This window comes from Uloborus diversus, chromosome 1 (assembly GCF_026930045.1).
Source record: "Uloborus diversus isolate 005 chromosome 1, Udiv.v.3.1, whole genome shotgun sequence".
Taxonomy (NCBI): domain Eukaryota; kingdom Metazoa; phylum Arthropoda; class Arachnida; order Araneae; family Uloboridae; genus Uloborus; species Uloborus diversus.
Window position 1 is genome coordinate 263,201,196 of NC_072731.1, and position 20,036 is coordinate 263,221,231.

The window sequence follows — 20,036 nt, forward strand, 5'->3', positions numbered from 1 at the left end:
TCAGCCAAACATGCTGAAAAAAAAACGTGGAAATTCTTGGTTTTGCTAGAATGTGTTAGCTGCTAACAGGAGGGTGCTTATCCCCCCCCCCCCGAAGGCGAGAGCGTACTATCCTCAAATGCCGCAGAAGCCCCTCCCCCCGCCCTACCCTGAACGAGAACTCCCGAAAATGAGATACAATACTCTCAAAGTACCCCCCTCCCCCTAAAAATGTCACTGGTGCCGTATGCGCCCAGACCCTCCCCCCCCCCCACACATACGCACTGGGAATACCCCTAGCTAACACAATGTTAACAGTTAGCAGAAGAATTTATGAAACCTGCTATTGCTAAATTATTATTGATTGTTGCAACCGTTATTACTGCTCAAGGTTAGCTGATTCATTTGTATGAAGCAACTTTTTGAGCAATATCGAGGGAAGTAATGCAAGTGAATTATATACGTTGAAACTCATTATATGTTGACGCATATTACACAAATAAGGGATTTCAAAACAGGCAGTATGTGTACAATGTTTTTTATGAACACAATAAAGAAAGCAAATACTCAAACGCTTTTTAGACTACTTTCCCAGTAAAAGTCAGAAAAAGAAGAAAATAGCGTGAAAGAAAGCTTAATTTATCTTGAAAACACCGTGAAGAACAAGAAAAATAAGTCAAAAATAACTAAAATAATTAAATAAATATCGAAAAATGAAAAATTGGAAAGTAGGGTATTGAGACGGGGGAAAAGTCTGTCGGTCTGTCTGTCTGTCCCCCCCCCCTAATAACTTTTGAATGAAAAGTTTTTTGGCAACAGGGGAAAAAACCAGAGCTGTGGAGTCGGAGTCGAAGAGTCGGAGTCGGACTGATTTTGAGGTAAAAGAGTCGGAGTCGTTAGAAAACATGCCGACTCCGACTCCGGCCTTCTTTTTTTTTTCATTTTCACTGACTCTCCTTGCATTTTTTAAAAACAGACTACCAATTGAAATGTTAGGCAACAAAACATGTATAAAAAGCTACTAATGAGAAAATAACTGCCATTATGGCAATCAGCTAGCTTGAGTGCTTACCGAACTTTCTGTAGCCCTCAGTTTGCTTGCTTTTTTAATTAACTAATAGCAACTGTCAGCAAACGGTTTTGTTGCCTAACATTTTCAAGTAATCACTTTCAAATAAAAATAGAAATATAGTGTTTTGGGTTCGATTTCAGTTATAAAATAGTAAAAGGAACGTAACAATTTAGTAAATCCAGGCCCGTAGCTCATGTGGACACTTTTGAGGGTGAAGCTCTGGCGCGAAAGCACGAATTCAAAAAGTGCGATGAAATAATCTGTTTTTTTTTTTTTTTTTTTCCTTTTCTTTATTAAGACAATTTCTCACTTCTTTCACTCGCTTGGTTCTCACTAAAAAGTATGGAATAAATAAATGTAAATAATTTCTTGATTAACAACACTCAATAATTGCAGTTAATCTTAAAATCTTCATATGAAGGTTAATTCTAAAGCAGCCAATAAAATTTAAATTAAAAATTTAGCGAAGAAGAAATATAGGTATAGTAAAAGCTATTCGTACAAATTTGTATATCGCCGCATTTTGTGTAAAATTAGCTCCTGACGTACAGATGGGAGACAAAATAATATGAACACGTATGAAAAAATATGCCGTATTTCACACCTATAGTACAGTCACGCCACCTGCAACAGAAGTCTGCCACCTGGTGAGCGTGAAGAGGAACCTATCAGATTCTCAACAGTTGTCACAAATGTTGCGTGCTTGGTTCTAAATTTCTGTAATAAGTTGAGATGTTAGACCTTACAGAGTTTTAAAGAGGAATGATTTTTGGGGCGCGTTTCAGTGGAGCATCGGTTACGGAAACAGCAAAGCTTTTGGGGTGTGCAAGAGGTACGGTGTCAGAGGTTATGACAGCATACACGAAAGAAGGTAAGACGACGTCTTCAAAGCACCACAGTGGCCGAAAGTCAAAGCTTGCTAATAGGGATAGAAGAGCTTTCAAGCGCATAGTAGCCCGAAAGCGCAAGCAATCCTTATCCGAAATAACATCTGAAATGAACAGCCATCTCCAGGACCCCATTTCAACAAAAACTGTCAAAAGGGAACTTCATGCTGCGAACATTTATGACAGAGTGGCAATTCGAAAGCCCTTGGTGACAGCAACTAATGCTTTCAAGCGACGCCATTGGTGCAGAGACCACAAAGTTTGGTCCCCACAGATGTGGCAACAGGTAATATGGTCAGATGAATCATCATTTACCCTACTTCAGACTACCAGGCGCGTTTATGTCTGACGAACGCCCTCAGAAGCCTTTAATCCTGAATGCCTCTTGCCGACTGTGAAGCATGGGGGTGGCTCAATTATGGTATGGGGTGCGATATCTTGGCGTGGTCTTGGGCCACTTGTTATTCTGCATGGGCGTGTCAAATCTAATCACTATCTGAGCATTCTAGAGGATCATGTCCATCCGTTTGTCCGGAATGTGTTCCCTGGAGAGCGACCGCTTTTTCAAGACGACAACGCCCCCATACACACTGCCAGATGTGTCCAAGAATGGTTCGAAGAGCATGACAGTGAAGTTGAACATCTCGCCTGGCCCCCTCAGTCTCTAGACTTAAATATTATTGAACATTTTTGGGGATATTTAGAGTGCAAACTTCGTTCCCGATTTCCACCTCCATCCGGACTTTCGGAATTAGAGACCATTCTGCAGGAGGAATGGCTTAATATTCCTTTAAATATTGTCCATGACCTTTATGCATCTATTCCTCGCCGCATTCAATCTGTTCTTCAATCAAAGGGTGGTCCAACCCCCTATTAATAAAGATTTTTCCTTATTTCACAGGTGTTCATATTATTTTGTCCCCCATCTGTATATGTGTCCTATTTTTGCTGAAATTTTATTGGTGAAATATAATTTAAAATATATTCGGGAAAATTTTCAGAATTAAAGTATTTATATTTTTTATAAACTCTGAAATTAACTTTGGGTGTCACCTACCAGATGGGAGTCACCCGGGCCAAACCACCCCCTCTCAAGAACTTGGACTTTGAAAAAAAGCTTTTTTTTTCTCTCGAGTTACAGCTTTCAAAAATTGAAAGCACACGATTTGATCAATATCTATTTGTTAAATATTAAAGGGCGGGGGGGGGGGCAAATTACAGCTAATCCTTTTCAATTTTTTTAAAGGGATTTTTAAGTCATCTCACTTTGAAACTCGTAACTATTGTAAAATTTGATTTTTGAATTGAATTTCTAACGTTGTATGCGTCTTGGGTTTAAAATTAAAAACAGAGAACGCGAAATTTTCACAAAAAAGAAATAATATTTCATTCTCTGTTTAGAGGTTTTCCCCCTTCCCCTGAAGGGAAAGAGGGAACTGAAAAAATACAATGAACAAAAAAATTTTTAAACCGAGGTCGGAGTCGGAGTTGGGCGTTTCAAAATCCAGGAGTCGGGGTCGGAGTCGGCCATTTTCCTTCCGACTCCGCAGCCCTGGAAAAAACAAACTTTTTTTCTTATTTTTTTTTTTTTTAATGTGATGTATTTAGTTTAATGAACTTATTAATTTTCTTTTTTTTTTCTTTTTGAAAGCGGTTAAACTTTTTTTTCTGGAAAAATGTGCATTAGCTGCTTTATTTTAAGGTGTTGCTATTTTTTTTTTGTTCGTTCATTTATTTATTTATTTATTTATTACGCATCTAATTATTTAGATGAGTGAGGCATATTTTATTCCTAGAAATCGGCTAAAAATATTTGAAAAATATGTTTGAAACAATTTGCGATTTTAGCTATTTCTGAGAATATTGATCAGATATAGAAACTAGATGTGGGTATACGGAAAAGTATAGGCTCGTTTAGTTCAAGACGTAATTTCTTTTTTTTTTTTTAATTTTAACCGCTATGTGTATGATTTATCGAAAATATTCATAGCTCAAAGACCACAGGGCAGTAAACTTCGGTGCCCCCCTCTCTCCGCAATATTTATAAGTAAGCTCCCCCCTGCTCTCCATAAGAATTTTTTTTAATAGTTTTAACATGGTGTTTTTTTTTAGAGCATAAGACCTCACACTTTTGCGCTCCCCCCCCCCCTCCCGTGCCACGGAGGTGCTATGTATGCCACTGCTCAAGTATGTCCTACCGGGGGGGGGGGTCATAGCACAGATTACGCCATTGAAATTTTTAGGAGGGTGTTTTAGGACTATTGTTCTCCTTTTTTGGGAGGCTCTCATTCTTTTTTTTGGGGGGGGAGGGTTGTGGCACTTGAGGCGGCATTGCCCTTGGGTTGAGAGGAGAGAGGTCTACCATTGATGACCTGAGAACCACATTCATTGCTACGTCTCCAATGTTGTACAAATTATTATTTAATAGGTAAATACTTAAAACTCTAGTTTTTGAAAGTTTCTTTCAAGCTAAACTTTTCATTTAAAATTACGGTCCATCACAAGACTGCAAAATTTTTGGAGATTGGTACACATATGAACCTATGCAGTGTATTTTCCAGAGGGGGGATTTTGGGAAATAATCCTTCCCGAAATTCAGGATATTTTCCTTTTTTAACCATGAAAAACGACAAAAACTAGCCATTTCTTCCTCAATTTTTTTTTTCTGACTTGGCCACTGGACGTATGAACCCCCATGTGAAATTCTGCTGATTAGTTTTCTCTAATACGGATCGATAGAACATTTTCGTCACCACACGTTGTTGTTACAGTGCAACATTTGTATCTCGAGAAGCAATGCATGTATTCAGACAAAAATTGGTTCACAGGCAGACCTATAAGAGGGCAAAAGTTCTGATTCGATTTTGGTGAAAATACAATCGTTCCAAAGGGAATGGAGCAATCAAGCGTTTTTCCTTGTTATTTACGATTGCAATGTCTCTCAAGAAATGCTTCAGACAACATTTTGAAACGCAGGTAAACCTGAGAATAGAGGGAGGTGCTGATTCAGTTTTCGGAGTCAATCTGTTCAAGGAAGTAGTCAGGAGGCGTCGTCCCGCGGGCCTGTGCGCCCTTGCGCCGTCACATCACATGTGCACGTTCGTTTTTTTTTTTTTTTTTTTTTTTTTTTTTTTTTGCGCTGTAGAACCTGTGCGCCTTTGGTTTTTTTACGCCCTTGAACCTGTGCGACTTTTTTTTTCGTTCTCGAAATGGCGTGCTTTCGTTTTATTTTTTCCTTTTTCGTTAACGAGTTGATGGACCTTCGGTACCCCCCCCCCCCCCCCCCAAAACCTCTGCATCTTCGTTTCTTTCTTTTTTTTCCTTCTTTTTTTTTTTTCGTGCACCCTCGATAACCTCTGCGCCCTTCGGGATTTAAGGTCGATGCCCTTTTGGTGGACCCCCAGCACGCCCCTTGTTCATAATCATACCGTATGCATGTTAAGGGGCGGTCTTGTTTCAAGAGTACAAAAGAAAAAAAAAAAGAAAACAAAAGCACACAGCAGGTTCAAAAGTTAAAAAAACAAAAAAAAACAAAGGCGCACAAGGTTGACGGCTAAAAAAAAAGAAAGTCGCACAAGTGCAAGGGCGTAAAAAAACAAACAAAAGCGCTCAGGTTTTAGAACGCAAAAGAAAAAAAAACGATGGTGCGTATGTGGTTCGAGGTCGCGCACAAACGGTGAACCGGCCCGCGGGCGCGATGGAGTTTGGCGCATTTAAAAAGCCCGCCAAAAAAAGCAATATGATTGTGAAACCGCCAAAATGTTTTTGGCGCATGCGTCTAAGAAAGATTACCTCAGGAAATAGCGTCATGGCTCTTAACATCGGTGAATGGCGAATGTTCGACAACCAAACGCACGTGTTTTTTATGTTGACGTTTTGATTCGTATGTTTATTAAAAGTTTAGTTCGTAAAAGTAATATGAAAGTACTGTGCAATAATATGCGACATTAGTGCACTATTCCAGTGATACAAGCATGAATGATGGTAACTTCGGAAATTCACGATTTCGATGTTTTGATTCTTTTTAAATTAGCATCAGAATGTTATTTTAACATTGTACTACTTTTTTGCACCTATATGATTGTTATTTTCACGCTTTGGTTGAAATCACCATATTGAATTCAGTTAATTCAGTCTGTATTCATTTCAACTTTCTTTGCTCTGTTTACTGTTAACTATTTTACAATAAAACCTCTACCTTCGAACTTCAACATTAAAACGATAAATCTTACTGTAACGATATCAGTTTTTGGTTCCTATGAATTTTTAGACTTGATAAAAATATCCCAACCTTCCAACAATATTCTGTACAGTTTTGCACCTTTATAGAGATTTTTTTTTTTTTTTGAATAGCGATTACTACTATTTTTACTCGGACCCTCCGACATGATAATTCAGCTTCAAATATTAGTCTTCTTTCTTCTGTCTTGCCATAAGATTATTTTTGACGACATCTATTTAATGATCAAGGAAGTAAGTATCTGTTAGAGGTCCGTTGATCTTCACTGGGGACTGGTAATAATTGACTAGAATCTGCTTGGCCGTGCCCTGAGCCTGTTGCTGGTCTTCTTTTTTGAATTTAGAGTATTGAAGTCCATTTTCCTTTCGGGTACTGGTTAAGAATTTATTTTAGCTATTGCTTTATTCCCTTGTATTATGATTTGATCCTTTTTAAAGAATATATGCTGTTTAGAGAGTTGAACAATCCCAGATCTGTCGAACTGCAGTGGGGGAGGGGCACGTCCTTAAGGGCCCCAAGAAATTGAAAAAAAAAAAAAATAATAATTTGAATTTTGACATCTTGAATTAAAATTATGTTTTTCGCAATCACGAGTGTGTGTATGTAGGCGTGTGTGTTTTTGTGCGTTTGTGTCTGTGTGCTGGCATAAGCGTGTGGGTAGTTGTGTGTATGAATGTGTGTGTGTGGGGGGGTATGTGTATGTGTGTGTAGGCATATGTGTTTGTGTCTGTGTGCAGGCATGAATGTGTGGGTAGTTGTGTGTACTATGTTTTTGTGTGTGTGTGTTTATGGAATGTGTGTGTGGGGGGGGGTATGTATGTGTGTGTAGGCATATGTGTCTGTGTGCAGGCATGAGTGTGTGGGTAGTTGTGTGTACTATGTTTTTGTGTGTGTGTGTTTATGTGTAGTTGTCCGTATGTATGCATGAATGTGTGAGTAGTTGTGTGTGTGTATCTGTAGGTATCTGTATGTATGCGTGTGTGTATGTGTCCGTGTGTGTGTGTAATTGTGTATGTATGCGTGTAAGTGTAGGATATTGACGCAACCTGGGGATCGCTAGAGGAGCAGCATCGTGAGAAGCCGGTCAACGGTGATGCTGCAGAGGATGCTGGTGGGAAAATAAAATCAAAGGACATCAAAAAACAGTCAAGTGAGAACAATAAGCAATCGTGATTGCTCAAAAAAACTAGCAGTAAGACTTATTCATGTTGTAAGTATACACTGCAAGTCTGGGGATTAGCCCTACAGATTTTATTGCAGGGGGCCCAATATTTATAGATCCAGGCCTGGGGTTGAACAACACAGTAGAGTACTATTATTCTCTCCTAAACATTGCTTACTATACTGAAAAAAGATGCTTATTTACAAATATTTCAATCTCTTTTAGGTTCATTTGATTGGAGGCTTTATTTGAAAAATCCTGATTTTATTGCTGCTCCCGTTTCATGTTTTCAGCATGTAAGTGTCCGGCAAATCTATTTTTTTTTCTTTCTTTAAACTGTCTCTTCTAAATTTTTACATGTGATTATTTCCAAGTCAAAATTTGTGAACTTAAAAACAGTATAGTTCTTTTTTCAATTATCCTGAAAATTGTTTCATGAAAAACCTGTTTCAAAAGTTTGATTAAAGTGCTAAAATCTTTTTTGAGTATCTTTGTGTAAAGTGAATTCATGGTTTAACTTAGTGCGAAAAGTATCAACAAGATATCGGTTGGCCCAATAAAATTTTGAATGTGAGAAGTTAGCCAGGATATAAATTTTACATCCCATCATGCTCATAAAAATGGTTAAACTGTTAAGCAATAAAATACAAGCAAAAGAAAAGATAAAAACTGGCACATTTTGATGCAATTATATACCCGTCAATTAGAAGCTTTAATTAAAGTAAACAGCGGACTGTTCAAAAAGTGCGGCAAAAGCCGAATTTCCTATTTGCCAATTTTTTGCATAGATGATTAGAAGTGAACGGAGCTCTATTTAAACGGAAAGGCAATGTAAAACCTTAAAAGGAATGTAAGGAAGCAAAGAATGAAAAACCTGTACACTGTACATATTTTATTGAGCTTAGTACAAAATAAAAGGGACAGATAATAGAAATTCACAAAAAAGGACTACTTCAAAAATAATCGTGGAGACTAATTTTTTTTAATATATGAATATGATTATTGTTCATAAATTGGAAACATGATTATAAAATTTCATTTTCTTTCCTTGCAAAGAGTGTATTTGCAGAAAAAAAACATGGCAAAATCTAGATGGGCAAAGCATTCTCGATTTTTAGAGAAAACTCGGAAATCAATTTAAATGCGAGATTTCGTTTTTATTTCTTTAAATTTTTAAAAGCTGCGAGACGGAGCCACAAGTAAATATGTAGTGTTTTTTTTTCTTTTTAATGGGTGTTTTCTACTCTGATATATCATCAATATCAAGGAGTTGCTCATCATTTTTATGTGCTGCGTTGATGGCAATGCAACATTTCGAACATTTAAACTTTTTTTGACAGACTCTTACTCTTTTCGGGGTGCAGCAATTATACTGATGTGGCGTATCTACTATACAGGGTTCGTACGCTCCTTCAAAACTCCTCCAATATTCCTTCATTTAAAAATTTTTTTTGAAGGGCCCTTCAAACTCCTTCATTTTGGTTTTAACTCTTCAAAACTCCTTTTCTAGTTCAAGACTAGATAATATTCCTCTATAACAGAAACTTAAAATACTTTGATTGACAACTAACTTCGGCATTAAGGCAGTTTCAATGTAGTAATTTTGTGTATTTATTTTTTTCGATTTACAAATTGATCATAGTTAATTCATAAAAGTTGAAGGTGAAAATATTATCAGATGACTAAGACATTTCATAAGTGAAGTAAAACATGCTTAAATGGTGCTTGGCTAATTTTTCAAGTTTTATGGTTATTGTTTTTCCCTCCACCACACTCTCAGCAGCAAAAGTCAAGTTGTCTAATTAGTATTTAAATATTTAAAACTACATAAGTAAATGTACTACATTAAGTGATTGCATAAAAAAAAAGCAATTGTTTAGTTAATTGCAGTTATGATATTGTAAAAAGGGTCATCCACAAGTGATGTCATGCCTTGAGGCTCATGAAATTGTGACAGGGGGAAGAGAGAGGGTGACAAAAAGTGACATCACACAGTTATTGTAACAATATGTATGTAAAAAATATGACGTAACAAGATGAGAAGTTTGGGGTGAAGTGTGACACTTTGTGATAAAGGGTGCTGATGGTCAAATATATTGAAAAAAAGTGTGACATCATTTAATGATACTCCATTGGTACTCCTTCAAAATCTCATTTTACTCCTTCAAAACTCCTCCAAAACTCCTTCATTTTATTTCTGAAACTGAGTACGAACTCTGCTATAGTTATTGTAATCAGGGCGCCTGATCAAAGGGAGAGGGAGAAAGAGATATATGCAGACATTTGATGCCAGGTCTACTGTAAAAGAAAAAAAAAAACAAGTTTAAATTTACAATTTTTGCGGGAAAAAATCATTGGTATTTACTTTTTACTTCGAAAATACATGTTCCTGATTGTTGACTCACTCGCTGATAATCAAGAGTTTACTGTACAAATAAATTCTTTGTATACTCATTATTTATCTTAAATATGTCGGAGTTATTTTTAGCATGCTACTTACGGTAAAAATATATATTCTTAAGGTTTTCCTCTTGCTCAAATAACATTTTATTAGTCACAAGCACTTCTAAGTATACAGTAGACCCTCGTTTTACACAAGGTTTATGTTCCACGGAAATGCCGCATAAATTGAGACCTAATTCTAGTGTTAAAATAGGGGTTTGGTTCCGTAGATAACAAAGTACTTCATTCTAGTGATGACTAATTGTATAATTAGTTTAATGTGTACTTATATCGACTTTTATGCATAACATGCATAAAGAAAACATAAATTAATTTCGTGTCCTGTTTATAAAGAGAAGCTGGCTATGATAGTCTTTTGGTAGTCATTAAGAATTTTTCTCTGTCACTCTTTGCTGAGCATGAACGCATCCATGATCACTTGCGTCATTTCTGTGATGATGTTGGTTTCGGTGCTATTGGTGAAATATATTATATATGGAGGTTCATTTGTTATATTATCAGGTTCGTTAGAATGGAAAAAAAAAACAGGGCCGTTACATAATTATTTAGTTTTTATTTTTGTGAATTAATTAATATCTCTATGTTGTTGCAAATATGACTTAGCCCACAACAAGACACTAAATATTTAAATATCAACGAAAAGCACATTTTCTATTGATACATTAATAAAAATGCCTTACCTCCTTCTTATCAGGACAACAAGGCATACGGGCTGTATTCGAATCGTCTGCACTGCACTGTGCTTTATACATCCACTAAAAAAATTCTCCTTCGTCCTTTCTTCTTCCCAAACATTTCCCCCAGAACCCAGGCAAGTTCCTCGCCAATTCACCTCCTCCGCAGTAAAACAAAACCCCGCCAAAAGCGCCAACACACACATATTTTTACTGCTCGGGAGGCCAAAAATAAGTAATATGTAATGTCAGCATTACAATTTCCATGATAGAATCTTCCTTCGCTAACAAATCAGAAAAATCATTTCTATTGTCTTGGGAATGGCTGAAAAATTTCAATGTGAACGTTTTTGGTTGTGTGTCACCGAAGTCGGTATCCTCGTTGGCTTTGGCCGCCTTTGTCACTCCTAAACGCTCTTCTTCCAGTGAGCTCTGAACTGCGTGAGTTTAAAAACTTTACTTCTGGAAAGAGCTCCGGAACCCATCGCATAAAATGTCTCCATTGGCCCAGGCTCGATTATTTGCACGCCAAAATGCAGTTGATTACGTGTAATCTGCAATTTCTAGGATTTTGAAAGAGGGGAAAATCTTATCAATTGAATTGCCGCATCCGCGTAAAATCGAAACTCATCCGCGTAAAATAAAATAAAGGTGTCAAATCTAAAACTGCGTATAATCGAAACCGCATAAAATAAACCCGCGTAAAAGGATGATCTACTGTACTAATTATTTAATTTATCTTTAGGTTGCTCTTTCAAGCTGCTGGGATAACATAACTGTTGGAGCTTTAATTGAAATTAGAAGCCCTGATTGCACATCGAAGTGCTGTCCCGGTACACCTTGTCGTTATTGGCTAGCGACAATCGTTAAAGTTTCTGGTAAGTGATTTCGTGTATTATAGCATTACTGACACTACATTAAGGCTTTGAAATTGTGGTAGCTTCATATTTTGCGAAATAATTAAAGTGACCTAACAGAAACATAGCAGGACCGGATTTAAGGGAGGGCAGGAGGGGCTACTGCCCTGGGGCCTCCACAACAAAAGGGCCCCCACTATAAAATTTTTACAAAATATCCTAACTTTCACAGGTCAGGGGATGTATTTACTATTGAAGCGCTGATCGAAAATATCAGCTATATACATATGCATTAAAATATTCCGATATATATCAAAGTATCGGATATTTTCGAAAATATGATGATCTTTTCGAACCCTGATTAGGGGCCTCCACACTTTCAAATCCGGCCCTGAAACATAAGGATACCTTTATAAGCTTCAGTTACCCACACATTAATCAGTTATTTTATGCTTTTAATTTTAGATATTAGCAGGGTTCGGTTTTGGACTGTCCAAAACTGGTTTAGGACAGGACAGGTGGTTTTTACCATCCAAAACTGTCCAAAAGTGTCCGAAACTGTCTTAAATTGTCCAAAACGATGCTAGAGCTGAAGGGGTGCAATCTAATCAATTTGTATTTACTGCAAGATTTGTAATGCATAAATACTGACATTATTGAGGCTTAATTAATGAGTATTTGATAACACTTTTCTACAATATTTGTCATTAAAAATATTTTATTTAAAAAATTGGCAATAACTATTACTAAAAACTTCCTTATATGTAACAGTTGGTAGAGTTATGAGAGGAAATTCAAAACACTACCAAGAAAACTAATTTCTGTTCCATTTATAACTCAAAGGAATGTTATTAAATGTGCAATATTAGGTGCAAAAACTTTATTTTTTAAATGGTTTTTTGAAAATAAATTTTACATGTTTTAACAAAAATAGTTTTTAAATCATAGATTACAGAACAAGAAATCGAGGATTAAACACTTATATTATAAAACTTGTGCTATTCTTTTTTTAGTTCATATTTTTAATATAGTACATTCTGTAACTACAAACAATTGTAATTTATTGCATTGAAGTCAATTATTGCACTATATTTTGAGCACTTCTGCATACAAACTGAAATTTTTAATGAAGAATTTAATTTCTACGTAACTAGATTAAAATCCGCTTACATAAATAAGTTACATATATATATATATATAATTATACTTGAATGTTCACATAGAATAAATATTAAATAGTCAAAAAAATAATTTTTACACATTTTGTTCTGTTTTTGATTGTTTTCTACAAAATATAGTTTCTCAAAAAATAGTTTTGGACACTTTCGGACTCAAGGGTTTTGAACAGAATGGTAAAAACCTTGCCAACCCTGCTTTAATTTGCACACATGCATAAACATAAGGGAAATTTGTTTACTATTATCAAAAAATAAATAAATAAATAATAATAATACTAAATTAATGCATACAAATTGAAATTTAAATCAAGAATTCAACTTCTATGTGACTAGATTAAAATCAGCTGCATTAAAAAGTTGAATGTTCTCCATTGAATAAATGTTCAATATAAAACATTACTTTGATACATTTTATTTTGTTTTTGATGTTTTTTTACAGAATACAATTTTTCTAAAAATGTAGTTTTGGACATTTTCCGACAGTTTTGAACACAAGGGTTTTGGACAGGATGATAAAAACCAGGGTTTTTACCGTGGTTTTACCGTAGTGTCCAAAACCTTGCCAACCCTGGTTATTAGCTCTCTGCACCTTTTAAAATATTGAAATTGTAGAACTTTTATCAGGGTTGCCAACTGCTCTGCCTTTTGCGGAGTTGCTCCACTAAAATGGCGAAACTCTGCGACTCCGCAAAGAAGTTGTTTTTCTCCGCATTTCCCAGCCAAACGTTTTCAAGCTTATATTTTGCTTTTTTTCATGTCAAACATGTATATATAGGATATCAAAAATGCTTATACATAAAGATTGAAATAGTGTTAAAAGCTGTTTTATTAATTCAAAAATAATTATTTTTATACTAGTGCTTAAAATGATTGTTAAAGCTCTAAAACAATTTTAGATAAGTGGTTTTAGTTATTTTTATTGATTTTTATACAAAATACCAAACTGCTCCTCAAAATTTCAAGTTGCTCCTCAAAATCACCATTGATGCTCCTCAAATTCTTCCTGCAAGGTTGGCAACCCTGTTTTATGCGACTTTGTTTGAAACATCAATGTCTCGTATAATGTTCACAATATTTTGCACTATTTTTATGTAAAAATGGTTATTTTTCATTCTATGTGTTCTGTAAGCATTTGAAATTGGATTTTTCTTTTTTTTTCTTCTAATGTAAGGTGTTTTCTGCACTCCGCTCACTATTGCTCACAAGTCCTGAAGTTCAATTTTTAAGTTTGAGAAGTCCCATTACTATTTGTATTCAGTGTTGTAAAACCACCACCAGGGCTGCTGAGAACCAAGGCGGGCCCCAGACGTAGATAAAACGAAAAGCTTTCTGCAAACATAAATCCTAACTGGAAAAGTCTCTGCAAATAATTATTTTGCCTAAATCACCCTTAATTTATATTAATATGTGATATATATCTTTTGCAATAACATATAGTTTACGATTACGTTTCACCAACTGAAGAAAACTGCTTTAATCGTTATTTTTTGCCCAATATCAATCACATCATCGTTATTATTATTTTCATTTTATGTTGAAAAAGTTCTTGTACATCTGATAAAACATGAGCTACCTGCTTTTTACTCGAAAATTTTATGAAGATGCAGTGAAGCACTGTTTATACGTTTTTGAAGGGACTGTATAAAAAAGCGTACAAATAAAAAAAACGTATAATAGGTATATGTTAATGTGCCTTAGACTTTGCAGGGACCAATGTAAAAAACGTATAATTGATAAAAACGTATAAACGAGAAACGTATAAACAGTGCTTCACTGTATTTGGTTTTGTAAACAAATCAACAAAATGTACTATTTTTTTAAAATTCAGCATTTCTGCAAAAATAAAAACCATATTTTCCTGCATATTATCTGCTAAAAAAGTTTTAATAGGGTGTGGATTATACGCTGCTGCAAATTATCTGTGCTTTTTTTCTCTCTATCTAAACACCAGCGCCATGAAACTCAATTTACGGCAGGATTCACCAACAGAGACCGTTCCGTAGTCTGTAAAGTTGTTTATTTTACATAGCTTGAATTTTCCTCTTATGCAATTCAGACTGTGTAAAATAAAACACCATACAGTCATAGTAGAAGCAATCTCCATTTGCAGCCACTTACTCCTTTGTCTTTAAGTAATTAGCGTACTATGATCACGATTTCAAGGAGAAATCGTTATTTTTTAGATTAATTTTGCACAAGATTCAGAAAAAGCAGAAATAAAGGTTTTTTTTTAAAATTTATATTTTAAATGAATGTTAGTAATTAAAAAAAAATTCTGCAGAGCCAAAAATTTTCTGCAAATGCCGTTCACACGTTTGTCTATATTATGCAAGATTGGTGGGCCCCTTGCATAAATATCTTGAATTTCATGGCAAACTTGATTTTGTGCAAGAGTGAGTTTCTGTGTCATTGTTTTTTTCTGTTGGAGAAATTTCATATCTGATGGTTATAAAATACGCTGTGTACAAAAAGTCATGAAAAAAAGTGCATAAAATGCATGTCGGAAACTGCATGTCTTGGCACCTAGACGTTTAATTCTATTCTTGAAAATTTAATATGAATTTTGTTTAATTTTTTTTTTCTTCCAGGACGAGTGGAAATGCTAAATTATCTTCACTTTTTCTCATCCTGATAATCATCTTTAATTTTTCATCCTGTTTTTCCCCAGGTTATTATGGTCTTGTGCATTACGAAGGATTTGATACGAATGAAACTGACCGTTGGATCAACTTGTGCACCGAACCTCACATCCATCCTTTTGGTTGGGTTCATGATAATGAACAATTCTTTGTTCCTCCAAAAAGTAATTCTTTTTCGTATATTTTATAAGTTATTTTATCGAATTTACTGCAATGTAATTTATTTATTTATTCATTTACTTGCAGGGTTCGTTTATTTAAATCAGCCTGATTTAAATCGTGATTAAAATCCCGATTTAAATCAAGTGATTTTGTCAAAAAAATCATTGATTTAAATCAATTGATTTGAATTAAGTGATTTTTTTTTGACAAAATCATTAATTAAAATCAGTTGATTTTGCTTTTATAAATTAATTTTGCATTTTTAGAATGCATTGCTCTAAATTTAACTACACTGTAGTATACTATCTTAACTTCCACAGGCAAAACTACATAGATCCCTCTTTCTGTGTGTGTAACAGATTTTCACTCTATTGCTTTTGCTCCAAAATTACAGTTTAAAACAAAATAAAAATTTGGAGTTTTTCTTATACTATGACTAATATAGTTCATAAAAGTAATTGTTAAACATATTCTTTTACACTTAAAACGTATGTGATAATGGAAACCTTATCTTTAAGCAAAGCATAAAACAAAATCACATCTTATCTAAGCATTACAACGTATTTATAAATCTTAAAATATTACTGAATAGTAAGAGAACTTCTCTTAATTTTAAAAGTAAGTTGAATGCATTTATCTGTTGTATGAACTATATTATGTTTATAAATGTAAAGTAATTAATATCTACAAATTTTTGAACATTTTGAAAAGAATCAAAAAAATCTGATTTAAATCAAAAAAATCGGATTTAAATAAAAAAAATACGACTTTTTAAAATTTATTTATTATTTAAAAAAAAAATCACAAACCCTGTTTATTTGTAACTATTTCATTTCATATTGTTTGATGCTTTATTAGAAGGTATTTAAAGCCTCTGGTTAGTAACTGTCAGAAAAGTATTGTTAGATTAATTTAGGTATGTTATCAAAGAATGATTTTTTTTTTTCAATATACATACTGTCAGCCCCACTTAATCGTGTAACAGGTAAACGAATACCTGCTTATACAAATAAAACCTCCTGGAACCGAATATTTCCCCATAGGCTCAATGTTAAAGATCCCCGCTTAATGGAGTAATAGTAATCAGCTTTCACAAATATTTTTGTTGAGAAAAGTTTTTAATAAATTAAAAAGAAATTAAGTAAGAACGATTATTGACGTTAAAATATAAAGTAATATTTATTGCTGACCACTGGCGAGAAAAACAACATTCATTTTCCATCAAAATGTTTTTACTATTCTGTCAAATTTCTTTTGTCTTTGTCATTACAAAAAAAATAGTGCAGTTGATAATTAAATTAAATAACACAAATAAATATGCACGTTTTAGATGATGATAACTACTTTATAATGTTCATACGTACTTATAATATACATACTAATTACTTAACTATTTTGTTGTTTATTAAACCTATTTCAAAAACATTTATTTATTAGTAGCATTTATAATTCCCTTTATACAGCTATTGATTTATTATTATAACATTTTAAGACAAATGTTGTCAACTTAGGAAGGTAAAGAAAATTACTCCTCCTTAATCAAATACACCGTTTAATCAAATAAAGTTTCTTGAAACCAACAATATTTGCTTAAGCGGGACCAACAGTACCAGCACAATAACAAAAGCATCATCTAATGCATATACATTCAGGATTTCATATCAAAAGTAAAAGCTTCTAATATTATTCATTAACTTTTCAGCTATAAGTGTTATTTTTGTTTCATTACATTAAATATATATCTTCCTAAGTTTACAAATGTTCATTTATTTTAGAAATTGAACACAAAAATCTGGATTTGCATTTTTATGACAGGATTCCTGGAGGTCATTCACTGCCTAATTTTGCTTTTCAGGTATGTTTTTCGTGCATTAATACAAGGGGTGCCCACCTATGGGGGGAGGGGGTGCATGGCGCAGACTGCAGCATTGAAATTTTTAAGGGGGGATGTTTTAAGATGTATTTTTCTTTTCTTTTGGAGGGGGGAGGCTCCTGATTTGAGAGGAGTGGACCCTTTCTCTTGGAGAGGGGGCACCCCTGTTAAAACTTACATAACATTTATTTTAAAATACTCTTCAGCAGGGTTCGCCGATACATATCGGTCGATATATATCATGATGTATATCACGATATATATCCAATACTTATTTTGAAAATATCACGATATTTTGATATTTTAGATATTTATTTTTTCAACTACGGTATTTTCAATATAAAAAGTATATTAATCATAATAAAATTGTTCATTTAGTATTAAAAATAACCAAAAAGTTATGTACTATATGTTTCTGATGTATTAATACATTATTAATATAATAAAGTAATATAATACTCCTATTTTACATTCATAAAATTATTATATTTGTATTTTTTCAAAATTTCATATTCATAAAATTATTATGTAATGCTACAATTTTAATTCATATTAAAAGTGCCTTAGTTAAATGTTAAACATTGCTCAGAAAAAAGAAAATATCTTGTGCACCGACTAATGTATATATTTTATTTCTGAATCATGTAACATTAAAAGTAGCTAACAAAAGAAAAATGAATAAAACAGCTAATGCTAAGTAATTACATTAAAATTGATAGAAATTTAAAATGAAATATTAGATATAAGTAATGAAAGAAGCCTTAATTTTAAGTATACATATTGTAATTATAATTTAAGAAAATAAAGAGTGATTTGAGGATACATTTACTATTTGGAAGACTAGTTTGTGCATATTTAAAATATCGGATATATATCGAAATATCCGATGTATATCAAAATATCGGATATTCTTGATATTTTCAAAAATACCATGATATTTTCAAACCCTGCTCTTCAGCAAGTCTTCTAATGTTGTTTATATGTTATAGTAATACCTTTATACTTTTGTATTGTTATGATATTCTTTTAGATGTCTCACACTTCTTTTATGTCTCCTTCAAAAATCTTGAATATTTTTGAATCCCTTATTTTGAATTTTGTTTGTCACTGTCGAAAATTACATGTTTCAAAACTCTAGTGGGAGAAAAACATATTCAATTGCTAACTTTCATAAGACAGCTTCAAGAGAAAAATTATAGAAAATGATGTTAGATTTGTTCTTTATCTATTTTCTTAAAACAACATAAGCTGAGAATACTAAGTTAGTGTAGAACTGTATTTCCATTCTGAACTAACCATTAGAAACTTAGTGTTGTCATTTACCATATTACCCCCCATTATCCGTCATGCCAGAAAAAAGCAAGGTTGACCAGCATGCCGGGAAATTCAAATTTTCCGGCATGCCGGATAATTCGAGGTTCATTTTGCTACAAAACGAAAGAAAATTTCCCCATTCTGTTTCAATCAGAAAGCAAACTACTGTAAGGAAAAAAACTAATAAATCCTGAAAGTAACCTTCTTTCAAAAAAAAAATCCATTGCATATAATATATGCTTGTTATTTATGGTAGGTCAATATTAATAGATTTAATTATACGCCAATAAACTAATCAATTCAGAAGTAATCATCGTTACTGCAATTTGTTCATGATGTTTTTAAATAAATTATTTTAGGCGCCTTTTAGAGAGGTAAGTTTAAATTTTATTTATTGAATAGCTACGGTAAATTCTTTAGCACTGGTTTAGGGGCGATAACTTACAGCTTAAATGTTTGATGACTTAGTTTCAATTTAATTTTTATTAAATTATTTGTTATTAAATAATATTTTTCTGGGTAAAATTACAAATGACATTGTTAGTAAATAATTTTACAAAATTAATTTGTTTATTAATACTAAGAGGATACGTATAGAACTTATATTTATTTTTAAGCTAAACATATATTTTTTATAGTATTAATTTTATTTCCTAACCTCGATTTTTCCGGCATGCCGGAAAGGACCAGGCAAGTGTTACTGAAAACCTGGAGACCCCCGAATTTTGCAGCATGCCAGCTAATGCTGGGTAATAAGGTACTTGTACGTATATAGTGTTAGGTTATAAAATACCTCATGCGTAACGTTAAATCTCGAAGTATTTCTACCTTTTTCACTAATAATACCCGAGTTTTCTTGTATTTTTAACTTTCATTTGCATTTTTACAGTAGAAAACATATTAACATTTTGAGATTTAGCGTTACATGCAGATAGGGACTCCTCAATGGGAGATCACTGGAGGCTATTTTGACCTTCCAAACATTTCCTTACTAGGAAAAGACATCATGGGATACTTAGAATGTCAGTTCAACATTAACTGTAGCTGAACTATAAATGATCTGTGAAGTCTGTACGAGGATCAATTCTATGTAATTTTGTTACTAAGCATTGTTATATGCTGTTGAAAAATTAAAGTCAGCTTAATTTTCAATTTTTTTTTCTTTGTTTTCTATGTTACCCAGATTAAATTGGTTTTTGTTTATCTGGATAGTCTTTAGTACCAGTTATTCCATATAAACAAGGTTGTATTGCAACTAAGACATAAATGCTGTTGCATATGTGCATGGGTGAATCCAGGATTTCTGTTAGGGAGGGGCAAGCATAAGACCAGCAAGAAAGTGGGTTTTAGTTGCAAGATACAAGATAATGGTTTTGGTCAGATGAGGGGGAGAGGAATTTATGCCGCTCTCCTCCAAAAATTTTTTGAAACTGAAATCCTAAAAATTTAATTTAAGGGGTCTAAGGACCCCTTAAACAAGACATGTAAAAAACTTTTCAAGCTATTGAAAAAATGCGAAAACTTTCCCCATAGAGA

At 33.6% G+C, this 20,036-nt stretch overlaps 1 protein-coding gene across 1 annotated transcript in view; it reads left to right on the plus strand.

The window, feature by feature from the left end:
* The first annotated feature begins 5,784 nt into the window (after nucleotides 1-5,784).
* Nucleotides 5,785-20,036, plus strand: part of LOC129227316 (MBT domain-containing protein 1-like) — a 41,699-nt gene continuing 27,447 nt past the window's right edge. Inside the window, exons 1-5 of the mRNA XM_054861862.1 lie at nucleotides 5,785-5,922; nucleotides 7,566-7,636; nucleotides 11,223-11,355; nucleotides 15,181-15,315; nucleotides 17,089-17,168. Coding sequence (XP_054717837.1) covers nucleotides 5,913-5,922; nucleotides 7,566-7,636; nucleotides 11,223-11,355; nucleotides 15,181-15,315; nucleotides 17,089-17,168 — 429 coding nt within the window. The 5' untranslated portion in view covers nucleotides 5,785-5,912. The remainder of the gene's footprint in view (nucleotides 5,923-7,565; nucleotides 7,637-11,222; nucleotides 11,356-15,180; nucleotides 15,316-17,088; nucleotides 17,169-20,036) is intronic.